Source organism: Oncorhynchus masou, chromosome 27, assembly GCF_036934945.1.
Source record: "Oncorhynchus masou masou isolate Uvic2021 chromosome 27, UVic_Omas_1.1, whole genome shotgun sequence".
Lineage (NCBI taxonomy): Eukaryota > Metazoa > Chordata > Actinopteri > Salmoniformes > Salmonidae > Oncorhynchus > Oncorhynchus masou.
In genome coordinates this window covers 57,158,599-57,182,052 of record NC_088238.1, presented here as the reverse complement: position 1 = coordinate 57,182,052, position 23,454 = coordinate 57,158,599, and the positions used below count along the sequence as shown (strand labels likewise).

The following is a 23,454-nucleotide window of genomic DNA, read 5'->3' as shown; positions in this document are numbered from 1 at the left end:
ACAACAGGTGTAGTAGACCTTACAGTGAAATGCTGAATACAACAGGTGTAGTAGACCTTACAGTGAAATGCTGAATACAACAGGTGTAGTAGACCTTACAGTGAAATGTACCGAATACAACAGGTGTAGTAGACCTTACAGTGAAATGTACCGAATACAACAGGTGTAGTAGACCTTACAGTGAAATGCTGAATACAACAGGTGTAGTAGACCTTACAGTGAAATGTACCGAATACAACAGGTGTAGTAGACCTTACAGTGAAATGTACCGAACACAACAGGTGTAGTAGACCTTACAGTGAAATGTACCAAATACAACAGGTGTAGTAGACCTTACAGTGAAATGTACCGAATACAACAGGTGTAGTAGACCTTACAGTGAAATGTACCGAATACAACAGGTGTAGTAGACCTTACAGTGAAATGTACCGAATACAACAGGTGTAGTAGACCTTACAGTGAAATGTACCGAATACAACAGGTGTAGTAGACCTTACAGTGAAATGTACCGAATACAACAGGTGTAGTAGACCTTACAGTGAAATGTACCGAATACAACAGGTGTAGTAGACCTTACAGTGAAATGTACCGAATACAACAGGTGTAGTAGACCTTACAGTGAAATGTACCGAATACAACAGGTGTAGTAGACCTTACAGTGAAATGCTGAATACACCAGGTGTAGTAGACCTTACAGTGAAATGATGAATACAACAGGTGTAGTAGACCTCACAGTGAAATGTACCGAATACAACAGGTGTAGTAGACCTTAGAGTAAAATGTACTGAATACAACAGGTGTAGTAGACCTTACAGTGAAATGCTGAATACACCAGGTGTAGTAGACCTTACAGTGAAATGATGAATACAACAGGTGTAGTTGACCTTACAGTGAAATGTACCGAATACAACAGGTGTAGTAGACCTTACAGTGAAATGCTGAATACACCAGGTGTAGTAGACCTTACAGTGAAATGATGAATACAACAGGTGTAGTAGACCTTACAGTGAAATGTACCGAATACAACAGGTGTAGTAGACCTTACAGTGAAATGTACCGAATACAACAGGTGTAGTAGACCTTACAGTGAAATGCTGAATACACCAGGTGTAGTAGACCTTACAGTGAAATGATGAATACAACAGGTGTAGTAGACCTTACAGTGAAATGTACCGAATACAACAGGTGTAGTAGACCTTACAGTGAAATGCTGAATACAACAGGTGTAGTAGACCTTACAGTGAAATGTACCGAATACAACAGGTGTAGTAGACCTTACAGTGAAATGCTGAATACAACAGGTGTAGTAGACCTTACAGTGAAATGTACCGAATACAACAGGTGTAGTAGACCTTACAGTGAAATGTACCAAATACAACAGGTGTAGTAGACCTTACAGTGAAATGTACCGAATACAACAGGTGTAGTAGACCTTACAGTGAAATGTACCGAATACAACAGGTGTAGTAGACCTTACAGTGAAATGTACCAAATACAACAGGTGTAGTAGACCTTACAGTGAAATGTACCGAATACAACAGGTGTAGTAGACCTTACAGTGAAATGTACAGGAATACAACAGGTGTAGTAGACCTTACAGTGAAATGTACAGGAATACAACAGGTGTAGTAGACCTTACAGTGAAATGTACAGGAATACAACAGGTGTAGTAGACCTCACAGTGAAATGTACCGAATACAACAGGTGTAGTAGACCTTAGAGTAAAATGTACTGAATACAACAGGTGTAGTAGACCTTACAGTGAAATGCTGAATACACCAGGTGTAGTAGACCTTACAGTGAAATGATGAATACAACAGGTGTAGTTGACCTTACAGTGAAATGTACCGAATACAACAGGTGTAGTAGACCTTACAGTGAAATGCTGAATACACCAGGTGTAGTAGACCTTACAGTGAAATGATGAATACAACAGGTGTAGTAGACCTTACAGTGAAATGTACCGAATACAACAGGTGTAGTAGACCTTACAGTGAAATGTACCGAATACAACAGGTGTAGTAGACCTTACAGTGAAATGCTGAATACACCAGGTGTAGTAGACCTTACAGTGAAATGATGAATACAACAGGTGTAGTAGACCTTACAGTGAAATGTACCGAATACAACAGGTGTAGTAGACCTTACAGTGAAATGCTGAATACAACAGGTGTAGTAGACCTTACAGTGAAATGTACCGAATACAACAGGTGTAGTAGACCTTACAGTGAAATGCTGAATACAACAGGTGTAGTAGACCTTACAGTGAAATGTACCGAATACAACAGGTGTAGTAGACCTTACAGTGAAATGTACCAAATACAACAGGTGTAGTAGACCTTACAGTGAAATGTACCGAATACAACAGGTGTAGTAGACCTTACAGTGAAATGTACCGAATACAACAGGTGTAGTAGACCTTACAGTGAAATGTACCAAATACAACAGGTGTAGTAGACCTTACAGTGAAATGTACCGAATACAACAGGTGTAGTAGACCTTACAGTGAAATGCTGAATACACCAGGTGTAGTAGACCTTACAGTGAAATGATGAATACAACAGGTGTAGTAGACCTTACAGTGAAATGTACCGAATACAACAGGTGTAGTAGACCTTACAGTGAAATGCTGAATACAACAGGTGTAGTAGACCTTACAGTGAAATGTACCGAATACAACAGGTGTAGTAGACCTTACAGTGAAATGCTGAATACAACAGGTGTAGTAGACCTTACAGTGAAATGTACCGAATACAACAGGTGTAGTAGACCTTACAGTGAAATGTACCAAATACAACAGGTGTAGTAGACCTTACAGTGAAATGTACCGAATACAACAGGTGTAGTAGACCTTACAGTGAAATGTACCGAATACAACAGGTGTAGTAGACCTTACAGTGAAATGTACCAAATACAACAGGTGTAGTAGACCTTACAGTGAAATGTACCGAATACAACAGGTGTAGTAGACCTTACAGTGAAATGTACAGGAATACAACAGGTGTAGTAGACCTTACAGTGAAATGTACAGGAATACAACAGGTGTAGTAGACCTTACAGTGAAATGTACAGGAATACAACAGGTGTAGTAGACCTCACAGTGAAATGTACCGAATACAACAGGTGTAGTAGACCTTACAGTGAAATGCTGAATACAACAGGTGTAGTAGACCTTACAGTGAAATGCTGAATACAACAGGTGTAGTAGACCTTACAGTGAAATGCTGAATACAACAGGTGTAGTAGACCTTACAGTGAAATGTACCGAATACAACAGGTGTAGTAGACCTTACAGTGAAATGCTGAATACACCAGTTGTAGTAGACCTTACAGTGAAATGATGAATACAACAGGTGTAGTAGACCTTACAGTGAAATGATGAATACAACTGGTGTAGTAGACCTCACAGTGAAATGTTTACTTCCGAGCCCCTAACCGACAGTGCAGTTTCAAAAAATACAGATAAGAATAAGAGATTAAAGTAACAAGTAACTGAAGAGGAGCAGTAAAAAATAATAACAATATATACAGGGGTGGGGGGGGGGGTTACAGAGTCAATGTACGGGGGCACAGGTTGTTTTCCAATGTTTTCTCTTCGGTCTTGCCTCTCAGTCGACCCTGTATCAGAGTCCACTGGGGAGTCAACCTGGCCGAAACGGTGGGCTTCCCTCTACCCATATGACACAGATCAAAACCAACTGGAAGGACAACGCTGAGTTGTGACACTAGAATACGCACAGAGGTAACGGTGTACCACATGGTTACTATGGCGATAAAGGACAAAGGAAACATACGTTTGCACTAGACATAGGTTACCTGTGTTGCGGCTGTCCATTTAGATATAGGTAGTAGATAGCAACAATAAGGTTCACAGAGAGGGGGGGGGGGGGGGGGGCAAAACAAATTCAGGTCAACCTCAAAAGTGTTTAAGTAGCTACAATAGTTTTTTTTGGTTTAAACAAATTAGCCTCCAGGCAAAAGGAGGGTTTTCCATATTGGTTTTGTGATCTCGCCGGACCGAGAGAACAAAGAGCTTGTCACTTCCTGTGTGTGCGTGTGGCCAGCGAACACAGACAGAATGACCCCTATTTGCATGGCGATGTTGTTTGTTTGAGATACTGTGGTGAGAAGGGAACATGGGTCCTATGTAAATGAGGTAAGCTGGGGCTTGATAGGTCAGAGGACGGGAGGGGAGGGGACGGAAGGGGATGGGAAGGGACAGGAGGGGATGGGAGGGTACAGGAGGGGACATGAGGGGACAGGAGGGGAGGGGACAGGAGGGGAAAGCAGGGGATGGGAAGGGACAGGAGGGGAGGGGACAGGAGGGGACATGAGGGGATGGGTGGGGACAGGAGGGGACAGAATGGGAGGGGACAGGAGGGGATGGGAGGGGACAGGAGGGGAGGGGACAGGAGGGGACATGAGAGGATGGGAGGGGACAGGAAGGGAAAGCAGGGGATGGGAAGGGACAAGAGGGGAGGGGACAGGAGGGGACATGAGGGGACAGGAGGGGACAGAATGGGAGGGGACAGGAGGGGATGGGAGGGGACATGAGGGGAGGGGACAGGAGGGGACATGAGAGGATGGGAGGGGACAGGAGGGGAGGGGACAGAAGGGGATGGGAGGGAAGAGGAAGGGATGGGAGGGGACAGGAGGGGAGGAGACAGGAAGGGTGGGGGAGGAACTGAGGGGACGGGAGGGGAAGAGACGGGAGTGTGGGGACATGAGGGACAGGAGGGGAGGGGACCGGAGGGGATAGGAGGGGACAGGAGGGGATAGGAGGGGACAGGAGGGGAGGAGACGGGAGGGGACGGGAGGGAGGGGATGGGAGGGAGGTACAGGAGGGGACATGAGGGGATGGGAGGGGACAGAATGGGAGGGGACAGGAGGGGATGGGAGGGGACAGGAGGGGAGGGGACAGGAGGGGACATGAGAGGATGGGAGGGGACAGGAGGGGATGGGACAGGAAGGGATGGGAGGGGAGGGGACAGGAGGGGAGGGGACAGGAGGGGATGGGAAGGGACAGGGGGGATAGGAGGGGACAGGAGGGGACGGGACAGGAAGGGATGGGACAGGAAGGGATGGGACAGGAGGGGATGGGAGGGGACAGGAGGGGAGGAGACAGGAAGGGTGGGGTAGGAACTGAGGGGATGGGAGGGGAAGAGACGGGAGGATGGGGACGTGAGGGACAGGAGGGGAAGAGACAGGAGGGGAGGGGACCGGAGGGGATAGGAGGGGACAGGAGGGGAGGGGACAGGAGGGGATGGGAGGGGAGGGAGACGGGAGGGGAAGGGAGGGAGGGGACGGAAGGGAGGGGGACGTGAGTGACAGGAGGGGAAGAGACAGGAGGGACGGGAGGGTGGGGACGGGAGGGAGGGGTGGGGACGGGAGGGAGGGGACGGGAGGGAGGGGACGAAAGGGGATGGGAGGGGACGGGAGGGAATGGAAGGGGACGGGAGGGGATGGAAGGGGACGGGAGGGGATGGAAGGGGATGGGAGGGGACGGAAGGGAGAGGATGGAAGGGAGTGGACGGAAGGGAGGGGGACGTGAGGGAGGGAGGGGACGGGGGGGAGGGGACGAAAGGGGACGGGAGGGGACGGGAGGGGACGGAAGGGAGAGGGAGGGAAGGGGACGGAAGGGGACGGGAGGGGATGGAAGGGGACGGGAGGGGATGGAAGGGGACGGGAGGGGACGGGAGGGGACGGAAGGTAGAGGGAGGGAAGGGGACGGGAGGGGACGGAAGGGAGAGGGAGGGTATGATAGGAGCAACAGCTCTGCTAAGAGAACTGAGCTGAGGGAGAAGAGGGCGGTGAGGGAAACAGGGCCACGTCAAGTCATGTTGCACCAACCCTAACCTGGGAGGCAGCCTCAGCTGACCCAGTGATCTGAGCTTTATACATGCCCTGAGGGGAAGCAGAGGGATAGGATTACAACCTACCTCAGGTCTCTATTGTTTAGAAGAGATAATACCACCTGGAGAGGAATATCCTTCTATTAAATGACCCAGTTAAAATCCCTGCTCAGTAAACAGTGTTTCTTTGCATAAGACAGGTGAGCTAGTCTCTTTTATATCTTATCTTGGACAATAGTTTTGCTTTAGGCATTTGATACTTGAGAGTATGACGATCATCAACTGAAGCCCTGTTCAACACAGGGACTTATGGGAGGGGAAATATGACAACTGAGAACAATGTCGCAGTAGGCCTACAAAAGGAAGAAAGAGAACAAAAAAAAAGTCCCGGATCCAATCTGTGGACCTCCAGGAGAGGCTGAAATGTCAGGTACATCACCCTCCTGCTCTAACTCTCGACAGCTGCTCAGTGACACGCTGACTTCTCGCTCTGCACTCGCCTGGCTTAATGACTAATGAGTAAAAGAGGAGGCTTCGCCTCGCCCGCTAAACTCAGCCGGTTGCCTGGTTACCTGCTTGGAGACTGAGCCTGAGCCGGCTGCTGCCTGTGCGGTAGTTATTGTGAGATTAGGTAGGCGAAGGATGAGCTGGAAGGAGACCTAGGAGGAACCTGATACCGCAGAAGAGACTCACAGTCAATGGGACTCTACTCTACCTCCCCGTGAAACAGTAGACCATTCTGTCAACCACAAACAGGGCTCTCTTTCTTGTGTCTTTTTCAATTTCTAAGGGGAGAGTGAGAGAAAGATAGAGAGAGAGGTGGAGAGAGCAAGAGAGAAGAGAAAGTAGAGGGAAAGAGAGAGACGAGAAAGTAGAGGGAAAGAGAGACGAGAAAGTAGAGGGAAAGTAGAGAGAAAGAGAGACGAGAAAGTAGAGGGAAAGAGAGAGAAAGAGACGAGAAAGTAGAGGGAAAGAGAGAGAAAGAGAGACGAGAAAGTAGAGGGAAAGAGAGAGAGAGAGAGACGAGAAAGTAGAGGGAAAGAGAGAGAAAGAGAGACGAGAAAGTAGAGGGAAAGAGAGAGAAAGAGAGACGAGAAAGTAGAGGGAAAGAGAGAGAAAGAGACGAGTAAGTAGAGAGAAAGAGAGACGAGAAAGTAGAGGGAAAGAGAGAGAAAGAGAGACGAGAAAGTAGAGGGAAAGAGAGAGAAAGAGAGACGAGAAAGTAGAGGGAAAGAGAGAGAAAGAGACGAGTAAGTAGAGAGAGAGACGAGAAAGTAGAGGGAAAGAGAGAGAAAGAGAGACGAGAAAGTAGAGGGAAAGAGAGAGAAAGAGAGACGAGAAAGTGGAGGGAAAGAGAGAGAAAGAGACGAGAAAGTAGAGAGAAAGAGAGACGAGAAAGAAGAGGGAAAGAGAGAGAAAGAGAGAAGAGAAAGTAGAAGGAAAGAGAGAGAAAGTAGAGGGAAAGAGAGAGAAAGTAGAGGGAAAGAGAGACGAGAAAGTAGAGGGAAAGAGAGAGAAAGACGAGAAAGTAGAGGGAAAGAGAGAGAAAGACGAGAAAGTAGAGGGAAAGAGAGAGAAAGAGAGAAGAGAAAGAAGAGGGAAAGAGAGAGAAAGAGAGAAGAGAAAGTAGAGGGAAAGAGAGAGAAAGAGAGAAAACAAGGCAGTGTGTGTTTGTGAGCGAGAGAGACCATCAAAAGGTTTCGACCTCATTTAGCCGTAAATATCATACATTACATTTAGGATTTCCTGCCACTGTAAATTCAATAAACGGGGGTGAAATCTGATTTGTTTTGAATAGAAATTTCCAAATCTAATGTGATCAATTTGACATTGGGGATTACCCCGTTTCTAGCAGTCACGATACAATGTGATCTGCTGTGCAATTCTCGACAATCAGACATGACACTTTATACCTAATCCAAACTCCCATCAGCTCTGCATGCAAAACCATAGCAACAACAGTGACAACAAGACAAACTTGTGAAAAATGAAGCCATGTTTAATTCCATAGATATAATCATCTAGTCATTCACCGTCTATGTTTCATTCCATAGAAATATAATCTAGTCATTCTACGTCTATGTTTATCTCCATAGAAATATAATCTAGTCATTCTACATGTATGTTTATTTCCATAGAAATATAATCTAGTCATTCTACGTCTATGTTTAATATCATAGAAATATAATCTAGTCATTCTACGTGTATGTTTAATATCATAGAAATATAATCTAGTCATTCTACGTGTATGTTTAATACCATAGAAATATAATCTAGTCATTCTACGTCTATGTTTAATTCCATAGAAATATAATCTAGTCATTCTATGTCTATGTTTAATACCATAGAAATATAATCTAGTCATTCTACGTCTATGTTTAATACCATAGAAATATAATCTAGTCATTCCACGTCTATGTTTAATTCCATAGAAATATAATATAGTCATTCTACGTCTATGTTTAATACCATAGAAATATAATCTAGTCATTCTACGTGTATGTTTAATACCATAGAAATATAATCTAGTCATTCTACGTCTATGTTTATCTCCATAGAGATATAATCTAGTCATTCTATGTGTATGTTTATCTCCATAGAGATATAATCTAGTCATTCTACGTGTATGTTTATCTCCATAGAAATATAATCTAGTCATTCTACGTGTATGTTTATCTCCATAGAAATATAATCTAGTCATTCTACGTCTATGTTTAATATCATAGAAATATAATCTAGTCATTCTACGTGTATGTTTAATTCCATAGAAATATAATCTAGTCATTCTAAGTCTATGTTTAATACCATAGAAATATAATCTAGTCATTCTACGTGTATGTTTAATTCCATAGAAATATAATCTAGTCATTCCACGTCTATGTTTAATTCCATAGAAATATAATCTAGTCATTCTACGTCTATGTTTAATACCATAGAAATATAATCTAGTCATTCTACGTGTATGTTTAATACCATAGAAATATAATCTAGTCATTCTACGTCTATGTTTATCTCCATAGAGATATAATCTAGTCATTCTACGTGTATGTTTATCTCCATAGAAATATAATCTAGTCATTCTACGTGTATGTTTATCTCCATAGAAATATAATCTAGTCATTCTACGTCTATGTTTAATATCATAGAAATATAATCTAGTCATTCTACGTGTATGTTTAATTCCATAGAAATATAATCTAGTCATTCTACGTCTATGTTTAATACCATAGAAATATAATCTAGTCATTCTACGTCTATGTTTAATACCATAGAAATATAATCTAGTCATTCTACGTGTATGTTTAATATCATAGAAATATAATCGAGTCATTCTACGTGTATGTTTAATATCATAGAAATATAATCTAGTCATTCTACGTCTATGTTTAACTCTATTCCCAGCTAATGAGAATTCTTGTGCATTTCATAACGTGATGAACTCAACTGAATGGGGGGGGGGGGGTTACCTAAACACCAGCGTGTTTAGCCGTGGTGGCCCTAAACAGCAAGAGCATGAAACTAGAGAGAGAGAGAGACTACTCTGTGATCTTAATAAAGACATGACCACTTGATGCCATAATTGAGGCACATAACTACGCCAAGGGCCATTCCCGGCAATTAACTTAACCTCGGGAGACTGTATGTGCAGCCATTACATCAGTTCCCCTCCACCTCAACTGAAAGTATCAACAGTGAACGTTTGACAAGTAAGCAGGGAATTTAACAACGTGTTAGAGATATCATATGCACTACAAGGCCAAAAGTATGTGGACACCTGCTCGTCGAACATCTCATTACAAAATCATGGGCATGAATATGGAGTTGGTCCTCCCCCTTTGCTACTATAACTGTTCTGGGAAGGCTTTCCACTAGATGTTGGAACATTATGCTTCAATTCAGCCAAGAGCATTAGTGAGGTTAGGCACTGATGTTGGTAGATTAGGAATGGCTCGCAGTCGGCGTTCAAATTCATCCCAAAGGTGTTCGATGGGGTTAAGGTCAGTGCTCTGTGCAGGCCGGTCAAGTTCTTCCACACCAATCTTAACAAACCATTTCTGTATGGTCCTCGCTTTGTGCCCGGAGGGGGATTGTAAATGCTGAAACTGGAAACTTTTGCCACAGATTCGGAAGCACAGAATCATCTAGAATGTCATTGTATACTGTAGAGTTAAGATTTCCCTTCAATGGAACTAAGGGGCCAAGTACGAACCATGAAAAACAGCCCCAGGCTAGTATTCCTCAACTACCAAAGTGTACAGTTGGCACTACACATTCGGGCAGGTAGCGTTCTCCTGGCATCCACCAAACCCAGATTTGTCCGTTGGACTGCCAGATGGTGAAGTGTAATTCATCACTCTGCTGCTTCAGAGTCCAATGGCAGGTGAGCTTTACACCATTCCAGCTGACGCTTGGCATTGCGCATGGTGATCTTAGAATTGTGTGCAGCTTCTCGGCCATGGAAACCCATTGCTACTGACAACATTCTATAAACCATAGAGACCAGGCAACACGTATATTGTATTAGCCAGTGGGAGTTACATTCACAACAACCGTGACGGAGAACGGAAAAAGTGAAGGAAGGTTTAAGAAGGGATAATTGCACATTCCGGTGGCGAGGAGAGCGTCTGTGAACCCTCAACACCCCGGTGTGTTTTGTGTCTGTATCAGAATCTTCAAACAAATGGACTTGTCTATAAAAAAAAACGCTGCAGCGAGCGTGCACATAAAAGATTTAATAAATCATTACATAAAAGTGCAGCAGCACAGCTAGCAACATACAATACATGGCTGTGCCGCAGCGGCAGCGAATAGAGTGGCCTGTTAATTATGGATGAGACATCCGTAAGCAACAGCACTCCTCACACTCTAAGAAACAACCCACTGAATACAGCACTTTAGAAAGCTGTTAGAGACAGTAGCGAAAAGAGAGAGTAAAGGAGAGTGAAAGGGAGGGAGAGATGGAGAGCGGGAAATGAGAGGGGAATAGCAGGAGGGAGAGGGAAATGGAGTAGAGGAAGAGGAGATTAAACAGAAAAGACTGCAAGAAAAACAGACAGGCGGGGAAATAAGAGCAAAGACATTTGAGAGCATTTGATTTGGAGGAGAGGAGAGAGAGGCTGAGAGATAGAGGAGAGGAGAGAGGGGCTGAGAGATAGAGGAGAGGAGAGAGGGGCTGAGAGATAGAGGAGAGGAGAGAGGGGCTGAGAGATAGAGGAGAGGAGCGAGAGATGGGTTGGGAGATAGAGGAGAGAGGGGCGTGTGTGTGTGTGTGTGTGTGTGTGTGTGTGTGTGTGTGTGTGTGTGTGTGTGTGTGTGTGTGTGTGTGTGTGTGTGTGTGTGTGTGTGTGTGTGTGTGTGTGTGTGTGTGTGTGTGTGTGTGTGTGTGTGTGTGTGTGTAAAAAAGAGACAAGAATGATAAGGGAATAAAACAGAGAGAATGAAAGACAAGAAAAACAGAGGATGAGGGGAGAACGAGAACGAGAGAGACAGACCAAAAAAACAGAGGATGAGGGGAGAACGAGAGCGAGAGAGACAGACCAAAAAAACAGAGGATGAGGGGAGAACGAGAGCGAGAGAGACAGACCAAAAAAACAGAGGATGAGGGGAGAACGAGAGCGAGAGAGACAGACCAAAAAAACAGAGGATGAGGGGAGAACGAGAGCGAGAGAGACAGACCAAAAAAACAGAGGATGAGGGGAGAACGTGAACGAGAGAGACAGACCAAAAAAACAGAGGATGAGGGGAGAACGAGAACGAGAGAGACAGACCAAAAAAACAGAGGAGTTTGCTGCTTGCCCCATGTAAGAAAACCATCAATAATGCATTATACCGTCATAGAAAACAAATGAAACAATGAACAAGTGGTATCTTCCTGGCAAAAGCAAATGAAAGGGAACCGACTTCATAATATATTAACCTTGCTTCGCCCCTCTTGGCTCCCCTGGTTGAAAACATTTGAAAAAGAACATGAATGACCCTGTTGTGCTTTGCCGTCACGGAAGAATTGTCACATTACAAATGATGGCACTACCGGAGTCAATGAGAGGAGAGAAGAACAGAGGGAAACAGAGAGGTGGGGATGGAAAGAGGAACGGAGGGATGAAGAGTTAAATGAGTCTAGCCTATAGAAGGGACGGAGAGAGTAAAAGAGAGAGCAGGAGGGAGAGGTTTAGGGAAGCCTGATTTCACTGCTGGGTCAGTGAATTGATACGGACACACCAGTGCCCAGGAATGTTAAATGTGACCTCCTGCCCAGATGTTCCTAGTCAAGCTGAATAAGCCGAGTAAAACACGATACCACGGATAACATTCCTTTACACAGCCACTCCTGTGCCTCATTTTCACACCTTCTTTTTATCCTTGCTTTTACCTCTAATAATAAGAAGAAGTAGTTAGCCGTGTTACACTAAGGGTGGGGAGAGACGAGCAGAGGGGTGTCCTAGCTACCCTGCCACATGTTCCGCTGTGATAGAATAACTGCAAACCAGACCCTTATGCAAGCTGTCTACAACACTCAAAACACATATGTGTACAGATCAGCAAATGTGACACCACAGTCAAACTAAACCGCCTCACAGTACCTGCTCAGTTAAAAGAGAGGGCAAAAGAGCTGGATATGCTTAGGCGGATGGAAATGATATCCTGGGGTAGGCTACGCATGTCCTCGTTTCATTTTCAATATTACATGCGGAATGGCACTCCAAACCCCGACAGATCAATACAGCTAACTTGACACACATTAGCACCATGAAAGCAACATGACTACTGAGACTAGCCCTGTCAGGAGGCATTACGCTGGAGATAACACTAAGAGAGGGAGAAACATGAGAGACATTTGAAAATAGAAGGGAGAAGAAAAATATATATATATATATAAATATTGAGTCAATATGTTCTTACCTGTTTGTTGTACTTGTTGATGGTTTGACTGCTGTACTCGGAGCAGTGGTCAGATCCAAGGGAAATGTTATCTCCGGTGCCAACGAAGGTGTTGGCAGGGGGCAGGTCCTGAACAGCCTGATGCTTTTTCCCGGCCGTGGGCGACTGGGGGTGGAGCTGGACCGTGGGCAGTGGCGAGCTGGACTTGTAGTGCCGGGCCAAATCCGGGCTTCCGGGCCCTCCGTTAACGGAGCGGTACCTGCCCATCCCGGGGCTGTCGGACAGCTTCTCGTTGACGCCGTCGTAGCGCTGGCCGTTGGGCTTGGAGGCCTCGACGGTGACAATGCTACTGTACAACGGCTGTTTGTTCTTCTTGTTCTTCTTGGGCTTCTTGCCCTTGTCATGCTGCTGAGGGGTGAAGAAGTCCTCGTGGTCCTTCTTGCCCGCCTCGTAGCCATTCTTGTTCTTGGGGCGGCAGTAGCGAGCCATGACCACGATGAGGATGATGAGGATTACCGTCATGATGCCCGACACCACGCCGATGACAATGCTCAGCCGCTGCTTGCCCAGGTCGTAGTTGGGGTCACCGGCGATATTGGTATTGAGCGGAGTGCCCAGGCTCTTAGCCACCTGGGCCTCAACGATGGTGGAGTTGGAGAGGGTCTCGTTGACATAGACGTGCACCATGGTGGTGGTGCTCTGCGAGGGCTGGCCACTGTCGTTCACCTGGACCACCAGTCTGTGGAGGCCATAGTGTTTCTGCTCCAGCTTCCCCACCAGTGAGATGACCCCACTTCCCCCGTCAATCTCAAACAGTTTGAAAGGGTTGCCCCCGATGATACTGTAGTTTAGGTCAGCGTTGATCCCAGTGTCGGTATCGGTGGCCATGACAGTTCGTACTACAGTCCTAACATTGCTGGAGGGGGGCAGGAGGGTGTATGAGCTATTGATGGGGAAGGTAACGGTCGGCGGGTTGTCATTCTCGTCCATCACGAAGAGCGACACGGTGGCAGTGGCGGATCTGGGTGGGTCTCCGCTGTCCACAGCCTTGACCCGGAACGTGTAGGTGGTTTTCTGCTCGCGGTCAAACGACATGGTGGAGAAAATGGTTCCTGTGTCGTTCTCAATGGAGAAGATCTCCTCCTCTTCCTCGACGAAGAGGCTCATTTCTGCGTTCTGGCCTTTGTCGGCGTCAATGACGGTCACCATGCCAACCGGGCTGTTGGGTGTAAGGTTCTCTTTGACGTAGAAGGTGAACACATCCTGCATGAACTTAGGCTCATTGTCGTTCTTATCAGCCACTAAGACTACCACAGTGGCTGACCCCTGGAGTATAGGCATGCCCTTATCTTTAGCTATCACTTTGAACTGGTACCTCTCTGTTTGTTCTCTGTCCAGAATGGTGTTTACTCTGATGTCACCGTTGTCGGCATTAATGGAGAATATCCCATTCACAGAGGAGTCGAGGGAGTAGGCGATTTCCGCGTTCTTGCCACTATCAGCATCTATGGCCTGCACAGTGATCACCCTCTCGCCGGGGGCATTGTTTTCTGGAAAGGACACCTCCACCACGTTCTGGCTAAAGATGGGTGGGTTGTCGTTGAAGTCGCCCACCTTTACGATGAGCGAGTTATTACTGGCCAGGCTAGGGCTTCCTGAGTCCACCGCCACGATGACCACGTTGTACTCCTGTGTGGCCTCGTAGTCCAGCGGCGCTGATGTATGGAGGAAGTATTTCTTCTTATTCATCTCACCCTCAATCTCACTGGCCGGTTTGAGCTGGAAGGGCACGTCACCCACCACAGTGCAGGTCACGATTCCGTTCTCGCCCTGGTCCCGGTCTGACACCTGGACCAAAGCTATAGGCGTGTCCACCACTACATCCTCAGCCACGTTGGCCACTCCATCCTTCAGGAAGATGCGTCCGATCTTACGAATCTCGATAGCTGGCACGTTGTCGTTCTCATCCTTGATGTTGAGAACCACGGTGGCCTTGTCCATTTTGGGCGGCTGGCCTCGGTCCCTCGCCATCACAGTAAAGCGCAGTTGGCTCACCTCCTCGCGGTCAATACGATGGAGCACGCTCAGCCACCCAGAGCTCTCATCCAGCCTCAAAAGCCTACGCACTGACTCTGTTGCTGCGCCGAATACATACTCAATCTGACCGTTCACCCCAACGTCTGCGTCAGCTGCTTTCAGCTGCAGGATGGGGGCACCAGGGGAGCTGTTCTCCGGCAGGTCAGCTTCATACACAGCCTTCTCAAAGCGGGGGCTGTTGTCATTCACATCAGTGATCATCACCCTCAGGATGGCCTGGGAGGAGCGCGGGGGGTCGCCCCCATCCCTAACACGCAGGGTGAGCTCATAAGAGTCCCTCTGCTCCCTGTCCAGTGCCCCTTTAATGATGAGCTGCGGCTGCTTCTCCCCGTCGGTTGTGTCAGCAACTTGCAGTTCAAAGACGCTGCTCCTGCCTGCCCCCTCGTCGAATCTCCTGTCAGTCCCGCGACCACCTGAGTTGGAGCCCAGGCGCCTGGAGCTCTCCCCGCTGTCTTGAATAAGCTCATATCTCTCAATTCCGTTCCTACCGAAATCTCTGTCGGTGGCCGTGGGTAGGAGATAGAGAGTGCCAATCGGCCTGTTCTCCTCCACGGATAGGGTCAGCACAGGAGATGGGAAAGACGGAGTGTTATCATTTATATCTAAAATAATGACTTTCCCCTCGAACAGGTCAACCCAGCTCTGCGCCGGTCCAATTACTGACACTTCAAAATCTATGAAACACTCGTTTTCATCAAATATCATTTGACACTGCTGTAATTTTTCACGGTCTATCCGCCGTTCATTGGTGGTCAGCTCGCCTGTTATATTATCTATTTTGAAAAAATCTGATCCGGACTCGAGGGTAAATGTCACCTCGCCAGACCCGGCAACGATTCCGAGGTCCACGGCTACGTTCCCTACCCTGACATCCGCGGGTCCCTCCTCAGCCAAGCGATATCGGAGCACTTGCTTAGCAGCAGGCTGATTCAGCAGCTGCAGGATGAGTATACTGTAGCATAAATAGTCCACTGCGCCAGTAGTCCTCATTGTTCCCCGCAATGTAATGAATGGATTTTAAAGCCTTGAATCAAATGAGGATGTCGTTTACTTGCTGGTATACTGTTTGGAAAACAATAATTTTCGTTGTCGGATTATTTGTAGTCCTCCATTTCAGGAGGTATGAGACTTCATCCTCCGGACGTCTTCCCACACCGCTTCGACTGCACTGAATAAGAGCAAGTGGACGGGCTCTCCTCTCCCCCGTTTCCACTGAATTAATGTTTCTTTCCTTCTTTCAATAAAAACTGGGCAAAACACAATCGAAACAGTCCGTTCAGTCCGGTCATGTCATATGCCATGAATTCATTAGGAATCCGAATATTTTATGCGCGTATAGAGAAACGCTATCTTATTTAATTGAAATTTAAAATCAGTCCAAGTATTTTCAGTTACAAAAAAATCTTCCAAGATTGATATAGAAACGATGTAAATGGTCAAAATCCTAATTTTCCCGTCCGAAGATATGTCCAATACGGAGTAGTGGCAATGGAATGCCCACACAGATTCCCAAGTTGTGGTGATACAGTAGCCTACTTTACGGAGGGTCTCGTCCTCTTACCTTGAAGCAGTGGAGAAGCAGTGATTGTGTGTCCAGTTGCCTATCCAAGCAGAATCCGAGCGCTCTGATTCATTTACCTCCACTCTCTTATAACAAGCAGTCTGTGTTTTATAGTTCACACAGTTACAGGCAATAGGGAGAGGAATAAATACAAAATAAACTCCCCAGCACAAAACCTCTGACCACGCGGGAATAACAAAAATGAAACAAACACGGACAATTGTAATTCCGATGTAGATATTGTGAAATTCCTACGAGAGAATCTTCATAGTGTCCCGCAATTCTCAATCCAAGCGTCCCTTTCTCACCTGCATAAGCGCCGCGTGCGTTTGCAGCCCCTATCTGCGGCACTGTGAGAGCGATTCACAAATGATATTGCAGTCTCGCGCGCTCTCTCCACCCCCTCCAGTTTATTTCCCCAGCGCACGTAACCAGGTCTGAACTTGGTCGGTATATAGGTTTAGTCTGGAGGGTAGCCGACGAAGTATGTGTTGAAATGAGAGGGAGAGAGGGAGGGAGAGAGATAAATAAAATGTGGTATTTTTCTTGTTAGCATAAAGGGAAATATGTGTTCACATACGACCCATTCAAATGGTCTTAGTCAGGGAGCGGGAGTATAGTGAGATGGTCCGGAAAATATACATTCTTCCATGGACCCTTTTACGGAGGATGGCGTTTCATTCATTCCATGCAAAATTGCATTATGGCTTATAATGTGCCAATAGCAAATATTCGACTGCCGCACTTGACATCATGGTGCTTTGGTTATTACACGGGCATAGGATGTCTTTAGACCTACAATAGACGGTGCTATGAAACCCGTGAATCTATTTCTCACTAAAGTTGAGACAGTCGCCGCTCAATTTCGAATGATGGCTCGACTATATCAATGCGCTGCCAGTTACATTTTCTGTCAAAGCATTTTCATAAACTTTTACGCATGTTTTACGCATGTTTTATGCAATATCCAGGTCATATATGTAACCAATTACGCTCCCTCGTCCATGATTTCTACATGATTTGTTTTTTTCCCAGGCTAGTACGAACAAACTGGGAGATGTGATTCTGAGTGCAGCGATGTGGTTACTATCTGTGGTTAATGAATGTGTGTGGTCGCTTAAGGCTTGATTCTCTCCGGAGCACCAAGCTCAGTGTATTCGCTTTCAGCTCCTTATTTTCATCCCGTTTCTTTTGTTACCTACAGTAGTCTCTTATTTCCATGACTGGAGCCGAGACACCTCGGTGGATGGTTGTCAGTGTCTGCGACTCCGCCACTGCGCAACCCACCCAGAACTATCCCAATTAAAAGCGAGCGTGATTCTGTAATCGGTGTAGTCCTCGGGTATTTCATATCAGATGCATGAGTGGATTAACGTCATAACGTGAAAATATATCACAATATGCTAGTGAAATGTGCTTTTGCAGTATAGAAGTGGTTCAGATATTCAAAATGTCTATGGTAGACATTTTTGGGGTTTGGGACATAAATTGACATTGAAATAATACCCTCTGAACCCTCATATCAGCAGCTTAGCCTATTTTAATTTACCTTTATTTAACTAGGCAAGACATTTAAGAACACATTCTTATTTACAGTCACGGCCTAGGAACAGTGAGTTTAGGGGCAGAACGACAGATTTTTATCTTGTCAGCTCAGGGACTCAATCTTGCAACCTTTCGGTTACTATTCCAACGCTCTAACCACTAGGCTACCTGCCGCCATAGTGAGCTCATTGTAGGAAATTTTACTCTATACAGTTCCGTAGGAAATTAGTCATACCCCTTGACTTGTTCCACATTTTGTTACCTTACAGCCGTATTCTAAAATGTATTAAATAAAAACAATCCCTCAGCAATCTACACACAATACCCCATAATGACATCACAATACCCCATAACGACATCACAATACCCCATAACGACATCACAATACCCCATAATGACATCACAATACCCCATAACAACAGAGCAAAAACAGGTTTTTAGAAATGTTAGCAAATGTATAAAAAAAACTAAACAGAAATACCTTATTTACAAGTATTCAGACCCTTTGCTATGAGACTCAAAATTGAGCTCAAGTGCATCCTGTTTCCATTGATCATCCTTGAGATGTTTCTACAACTTGATTGGAGTCCACCTGTGGTAAATTAAATTGATTGGACATGATTTGGAAAGGCACACACCTGTCTATATAAGGTCCCACAGTTGACAGTGCATGTCAGAGCAAAAACCAAGCCATGAGGTCAAAGGAATAGTCTGTAAAGCTCTGATATTGTGTCGAGGCACAGATCTGAGGAAGGGTACCAAAACATTTCTGCAGCATTGAAGGTCCCCAAGAACACAGTGGCCTCCATCATTCTTAAGGGGAAGAAGTTTGGAACCACCAAGACTCTTCTTTGAGATGGCCGCCCAGCAAAACTGAACAATCAGGGGAGAAGGGCCTTGGTCAGGGAGGTGACCAAGAACCTGATGATCACTCTGACAGAGCTAATCTTTGGAGATGGGAGAACCTTCTAGAAGGACAACCATCTCTGCTTCACTCCACCAATCTGGCTTTTATGGTAGAATGGCTAGACAGAAGCCACTCCTCAGTAAAAGGCACATGACAGCCCACTTGGAGTTTGCCAAAGGTCACCTCAGACTGGGGTGAAGGTTCACCTTGCAACAGGACAATGACCCGAAGCACACAGCCAAGACAACACAGTAGTGGCTTCGGGTCAAGTCTCTGAATGTCCTTGAATGGCCCAGCCAGAGCCCAGACTTGAACCCGATTTAACATCTCTGTAGAGACCTGAAAATAGTTGTATAGCAACGCTCCGCATCCATCCTGTCAAAGCTTGTGAGAATCTGCAGAGAAGAATGGGAGAAACTCCCCAAATACAGGTTTACAATGCTTGTAGCATCATACCCAAGAAGACTTCATTGCTGCCAAAGGTGCTTCAACAATGTAATAAGTAAAGGGTCTGAATACTTGTAAGAATGTTGTTGTTTTTTTGTAAAAAAAAAATAATTACAAAAATAGCAAAGATTTCTAAAAACCTGTTTTTTCCCGTCATTATGGGGTATTGTGTGTGAATTGATGAGGGGAAAAAACAATTTAATACATTTTAGATTAAGGCTGTAACTTAACACAATGTGGAAGAAGTCGAGGGGTCTGAATACTTTCCGAAGACAATGTATATTAAAATGCTTAAAAACAAGTGTAAATCTAAAACACCTTCCGTGATAAGAGATAGACTTGATCCCAAAGGGGAATCATGTACATTAATCAACCCTAATACACATGAGTGCATCACATGAGTGCATCACGTGAACGCAAGCATTCATAATTACATCTGCACGTAAAGGGCTTCCCCTTTCTCCCATGTCACATGGGGAGACCCGTGTATCCTACAGTGCTGTGCGTGCGCTGAGGGTGTAGCATCACAGTAAAATAAAAGGAGAAAGGCAACGAGTCTTTTAATGTTCCAGCTGCATTTTGAAACTCCTCTGATTTCCTGCAGTGGCCAGCCCAGATCCCCGCTCTTCATCGCCCTCTGTCGTTGGTTAATATTTATGATGACAATGCAGTGACAGTGAGGAGGTTAAGGGATCCTTTTTTGATTGGCACTTATGGTTATGTATGTTCACATCTTTATTGGACGGGACAACATGTTTATTTAAACTATCTGTAGGCTTAGTTGTCATTTCCTCCACCAAGGCTAGACACAATTCTAACACTTTTTTTTGTAAATGTATGTATGTAGTTGATGATTACAAATGTATTCAAAAACAGTACAATAGACCACTAGAGGGTGTCACCCTATTCGATTGGACAAAACAATTATAGATTTGCATATGCATGATTGAGGATGTTCATTTAAATTATTTCACCATGCAACAATATGCTCATTTGTCCTTTTCTCAAACACTCCATAAGATACTGTAGAAGTACAATTTCCATCTCATAGTGTGAGACAGTAGGTGAACATTTGGTAAACACTTGTTTGTTAATGTGCTGAATATTCCAGCTTCTCGTCTGGTTCTCTATAGGGACACACCCACAGAGTAAATCATGACATAGATGATGGCATAATCATTAACCATCAACGGAAATTACATTTTCATGAAATCAGCCTATTCACCAGGAAACATGTAAAAGTTATTTGGAAGAAGCATTAACTTCCAAACCTTCGATGATTCATACAGAAGTAATTCATAAATCCACGTGGGGATAAACCAGTGAGAAGTTGAACACATATATCCATCTCCTCTCTAAAAATACCCCCATAACTTCTCTTCATTTTTAACTCTATAGGAGGTATTCCTCACTGTGGCGGCCAGCAGAAATATTTTTTGGTTAATAATAAATGTACCAATTGCTTTGAAGTGGGGGTTCTGGTTCCTGTGGTCCCACAGGCGTCTGTATACATGTGTCTGTTGCTGAGTGACGATTAGCTAAGGCTGTGGCACCAGGTGTTGGGGACTTTACCAAGGCTAACACGCTCAATTAATGATGGGTTCCACATTCGCTAAACTCCTGCAAGAGAAGAAAACTTTTCTCATTTACATATTGGTGACACACAGCATAGGCCTTATCAATCAGCTTCAACAACCAGGAGTATTTAGTATTGCTCACTGTGTTTCTCCCCCCTTCTGGTACAGTTTTCAACACCACACAGATTATTGTTGTTCCCATCTTTGAGTTCTCTACCAATGGATGCAGTTCTACCACAGGAGGTTGTTGTCAAGTTAATTGGGGAGGAGGGCCTTGTGGTAATGGCTGGAGCAGAATTAGTGGAAGGGTATCAAATACACCAAACACATGTTTTCCATGTGTTTGATGCCATTCCATTCACTCCATTCCGGCCATTATTATGAGCCGTCCTACCCTCAGCAGCCTCCTGTGAGTACAACGGCATTGGAGGTTTTTAAAGGGGTGTGTAACGATATTCGTAGGTGGAAGAAGGTGAAGAGGACCAATGTGCAGCGTTGTACGTGTTCATGGTAAATTTAATATGAAACTGAACACTAGAACAAAAAAACAACAAAGCGGAACAAACGAAACAGTTCTGTCTGGTGCAGACACACAAAGACAGAAAACAACTACCCACACCCATAGTGGGAAAACAGGCTGCCTAAGTATGGTTCTCAATCAGAGACAACGATAACCCCCCCCCCCATAGGTGCGGACTAAAAACCTAAACCCCTAGGGGAGGGTCTGGGTGGGCATCTGTCCGCGGTGGCGGCTCTGGCGCGGGACGTGGACCCCACTCCACCATAGTCTTGGCCCACCTAAGTGGCGCCTTTGGAGCGAAGGGCGACTCTGGCAGCGCCCGAGTGAAGGGCGACTGGCAGCTCCTGACTGACTGGCGGCTCTGGCAGCTCCTGACTGACGGGCGGCTCTGGAAGCGCTGGACAGAAGGGAGGCTCTGGAAGCGCTGGACAAGCGGGAGCACCTGGAGGGAGGAGACGGAGTGTCAGGAGGCCTGGTGCGTGGAGGAGGCACCGGATGGACCGGACCGTGGAGGCGCACTGGAGGTCTCGAGCATCGAGCCTGCACAACCTGTCCTGGCTGGATACTCCCTGTAGCCCGGCAAGTGCAGCCTTGGTGGAACAGACAGCACTGGGCCTTGCTGACGAACCGGGGACACCGTGCGTAGGGCTGGTGCTATATAACCCAGGCCAAGGAGACACACTGGAGACCAGATGCACTGAGCCGGCTTCATTATTCCTGGCTCGATGACCACTCGAGCCCAGCCGATACGAGGAGCTGCGATGTAGCGCACCGGGCTATGCCTGCGCACTGGGGACACCGTGCTCCTCACGGCATACCACGGTGCCTGCCCGGTCAACCTCTCGCCACGGTAAGCACGGGGAGTTGGCTCAGGTCTCCTACCTGACTTAGCCACACTCTCCGTGTGCCCCCGCCAATAAGTGTTTGGGGCTGCCTCTCGGGCTTCCTTGCAGCCGTGTTCCCTCAAAGCACTGGCTCCCTTTACCTGCTGCCTTTGTTCTCCTGGGTGCCTCCACCTGTTCCCACGGGAGGCGATCCCTTCCAGCCAGGATCTCCTCCCATGTGTAGGAATCCTTCCCGTCCAGAATGTCCTCCCCTGTCCATGAGTCCATTCCACGCTGCTCCTGGTTACCACGCTGCTTGGTCCTTTTTTGGCAGGTAGTTCTGTAACGGCTGTTGGAAGGAGAGGACCAAGGTGGAGCGTGGTATGTGTCCATATTTATTTAATGAACACGGAAATCACAAAAATAACAAAGCGAACGAAAGAAACAGTTCTGGCTGGTGCAGACACACAACAGAAAACAACTACCCATACCCATAATGGGACAAATATGGTTCTCAATCAGAGACAACGATAACCAGCTGCCTCTGATTGGGAACCATACCCAGGCCTAAACATAGAAACACCTAGGCATACAACATAGAATAGTATCTTCTTCACTCAACGTTAAACCTCACATTTAACACCAGATGCATCAAACTCTTTGCGTACCGACGGAAGTCATTCATTGCCAATGTAGCAGTCCGCGACGCTGCGCTGGGGATGCCAAACTAGGCTGTGGTGCATGCTGTGTACCGCATGCATTCAACTCGTGCGTTGCTTTACCATGCAGTGGTACAAACAGAAATCCAAAAACAGCCAATGCAGTTAGCTAGCTATCTAACCACAAAGCGAACCACTTTGCAAGATACTTTAGCCCAGAAATTGCCAGCACCTAGCTTACACTTTCTAGCTATTCATTTCACATTCAACTGACCAGGTAATCTAATCATATTGCCAATGTGTCTCCATACAGCATTTTTCCCGGTAGCAAATAGCTTTTTGGTTGAACACGGCATGGAACCCAGAGACAGAGAAATTGACCTTCACCATGCTGCAAACTTTTCTGCATCCTTTGCGAAGCACATGTGCTTCAAGTACAGAAAATGCAGACTAGACAACGCACTCTTGCGCATTTGTCGGACATAGGGCATTGCATGCATCGCTTACAGTGCGGTTTTGTAAACATGGATTTTATTTTTCATATCAGTGAGAAATAATAATTATTATTTAAAAAAGGTTAAATTAC

General features: G+C 45.9%; 1 protein-coding gene across 1 annotated transcript in view; it reads right to left on the bottom strand.

The window, feature by feature from the left end:
* LOC135516448 (protocadherin-7-like) overlaps positions 1-16,721 on the bottom strand; it is a 166,146-nt gene extending 149,425 nt beyond the window's left edge. The window contains exon 1 of the mRNA XM_064940776.1: positions 12,753-16,721. Within this exon, the coding sequence (XP_064796848.1) occupies positions 12,753-15,818 (3,066 nt within the window). The 5' untranslated portion in view covers positions 15,819-16,721. The remainder of the gene's footprint in view (positions 1-12,752) is intronic.
* Between the last annotated feature and the right edge of the window lie 6,733 nt (positions 16,722-23,454).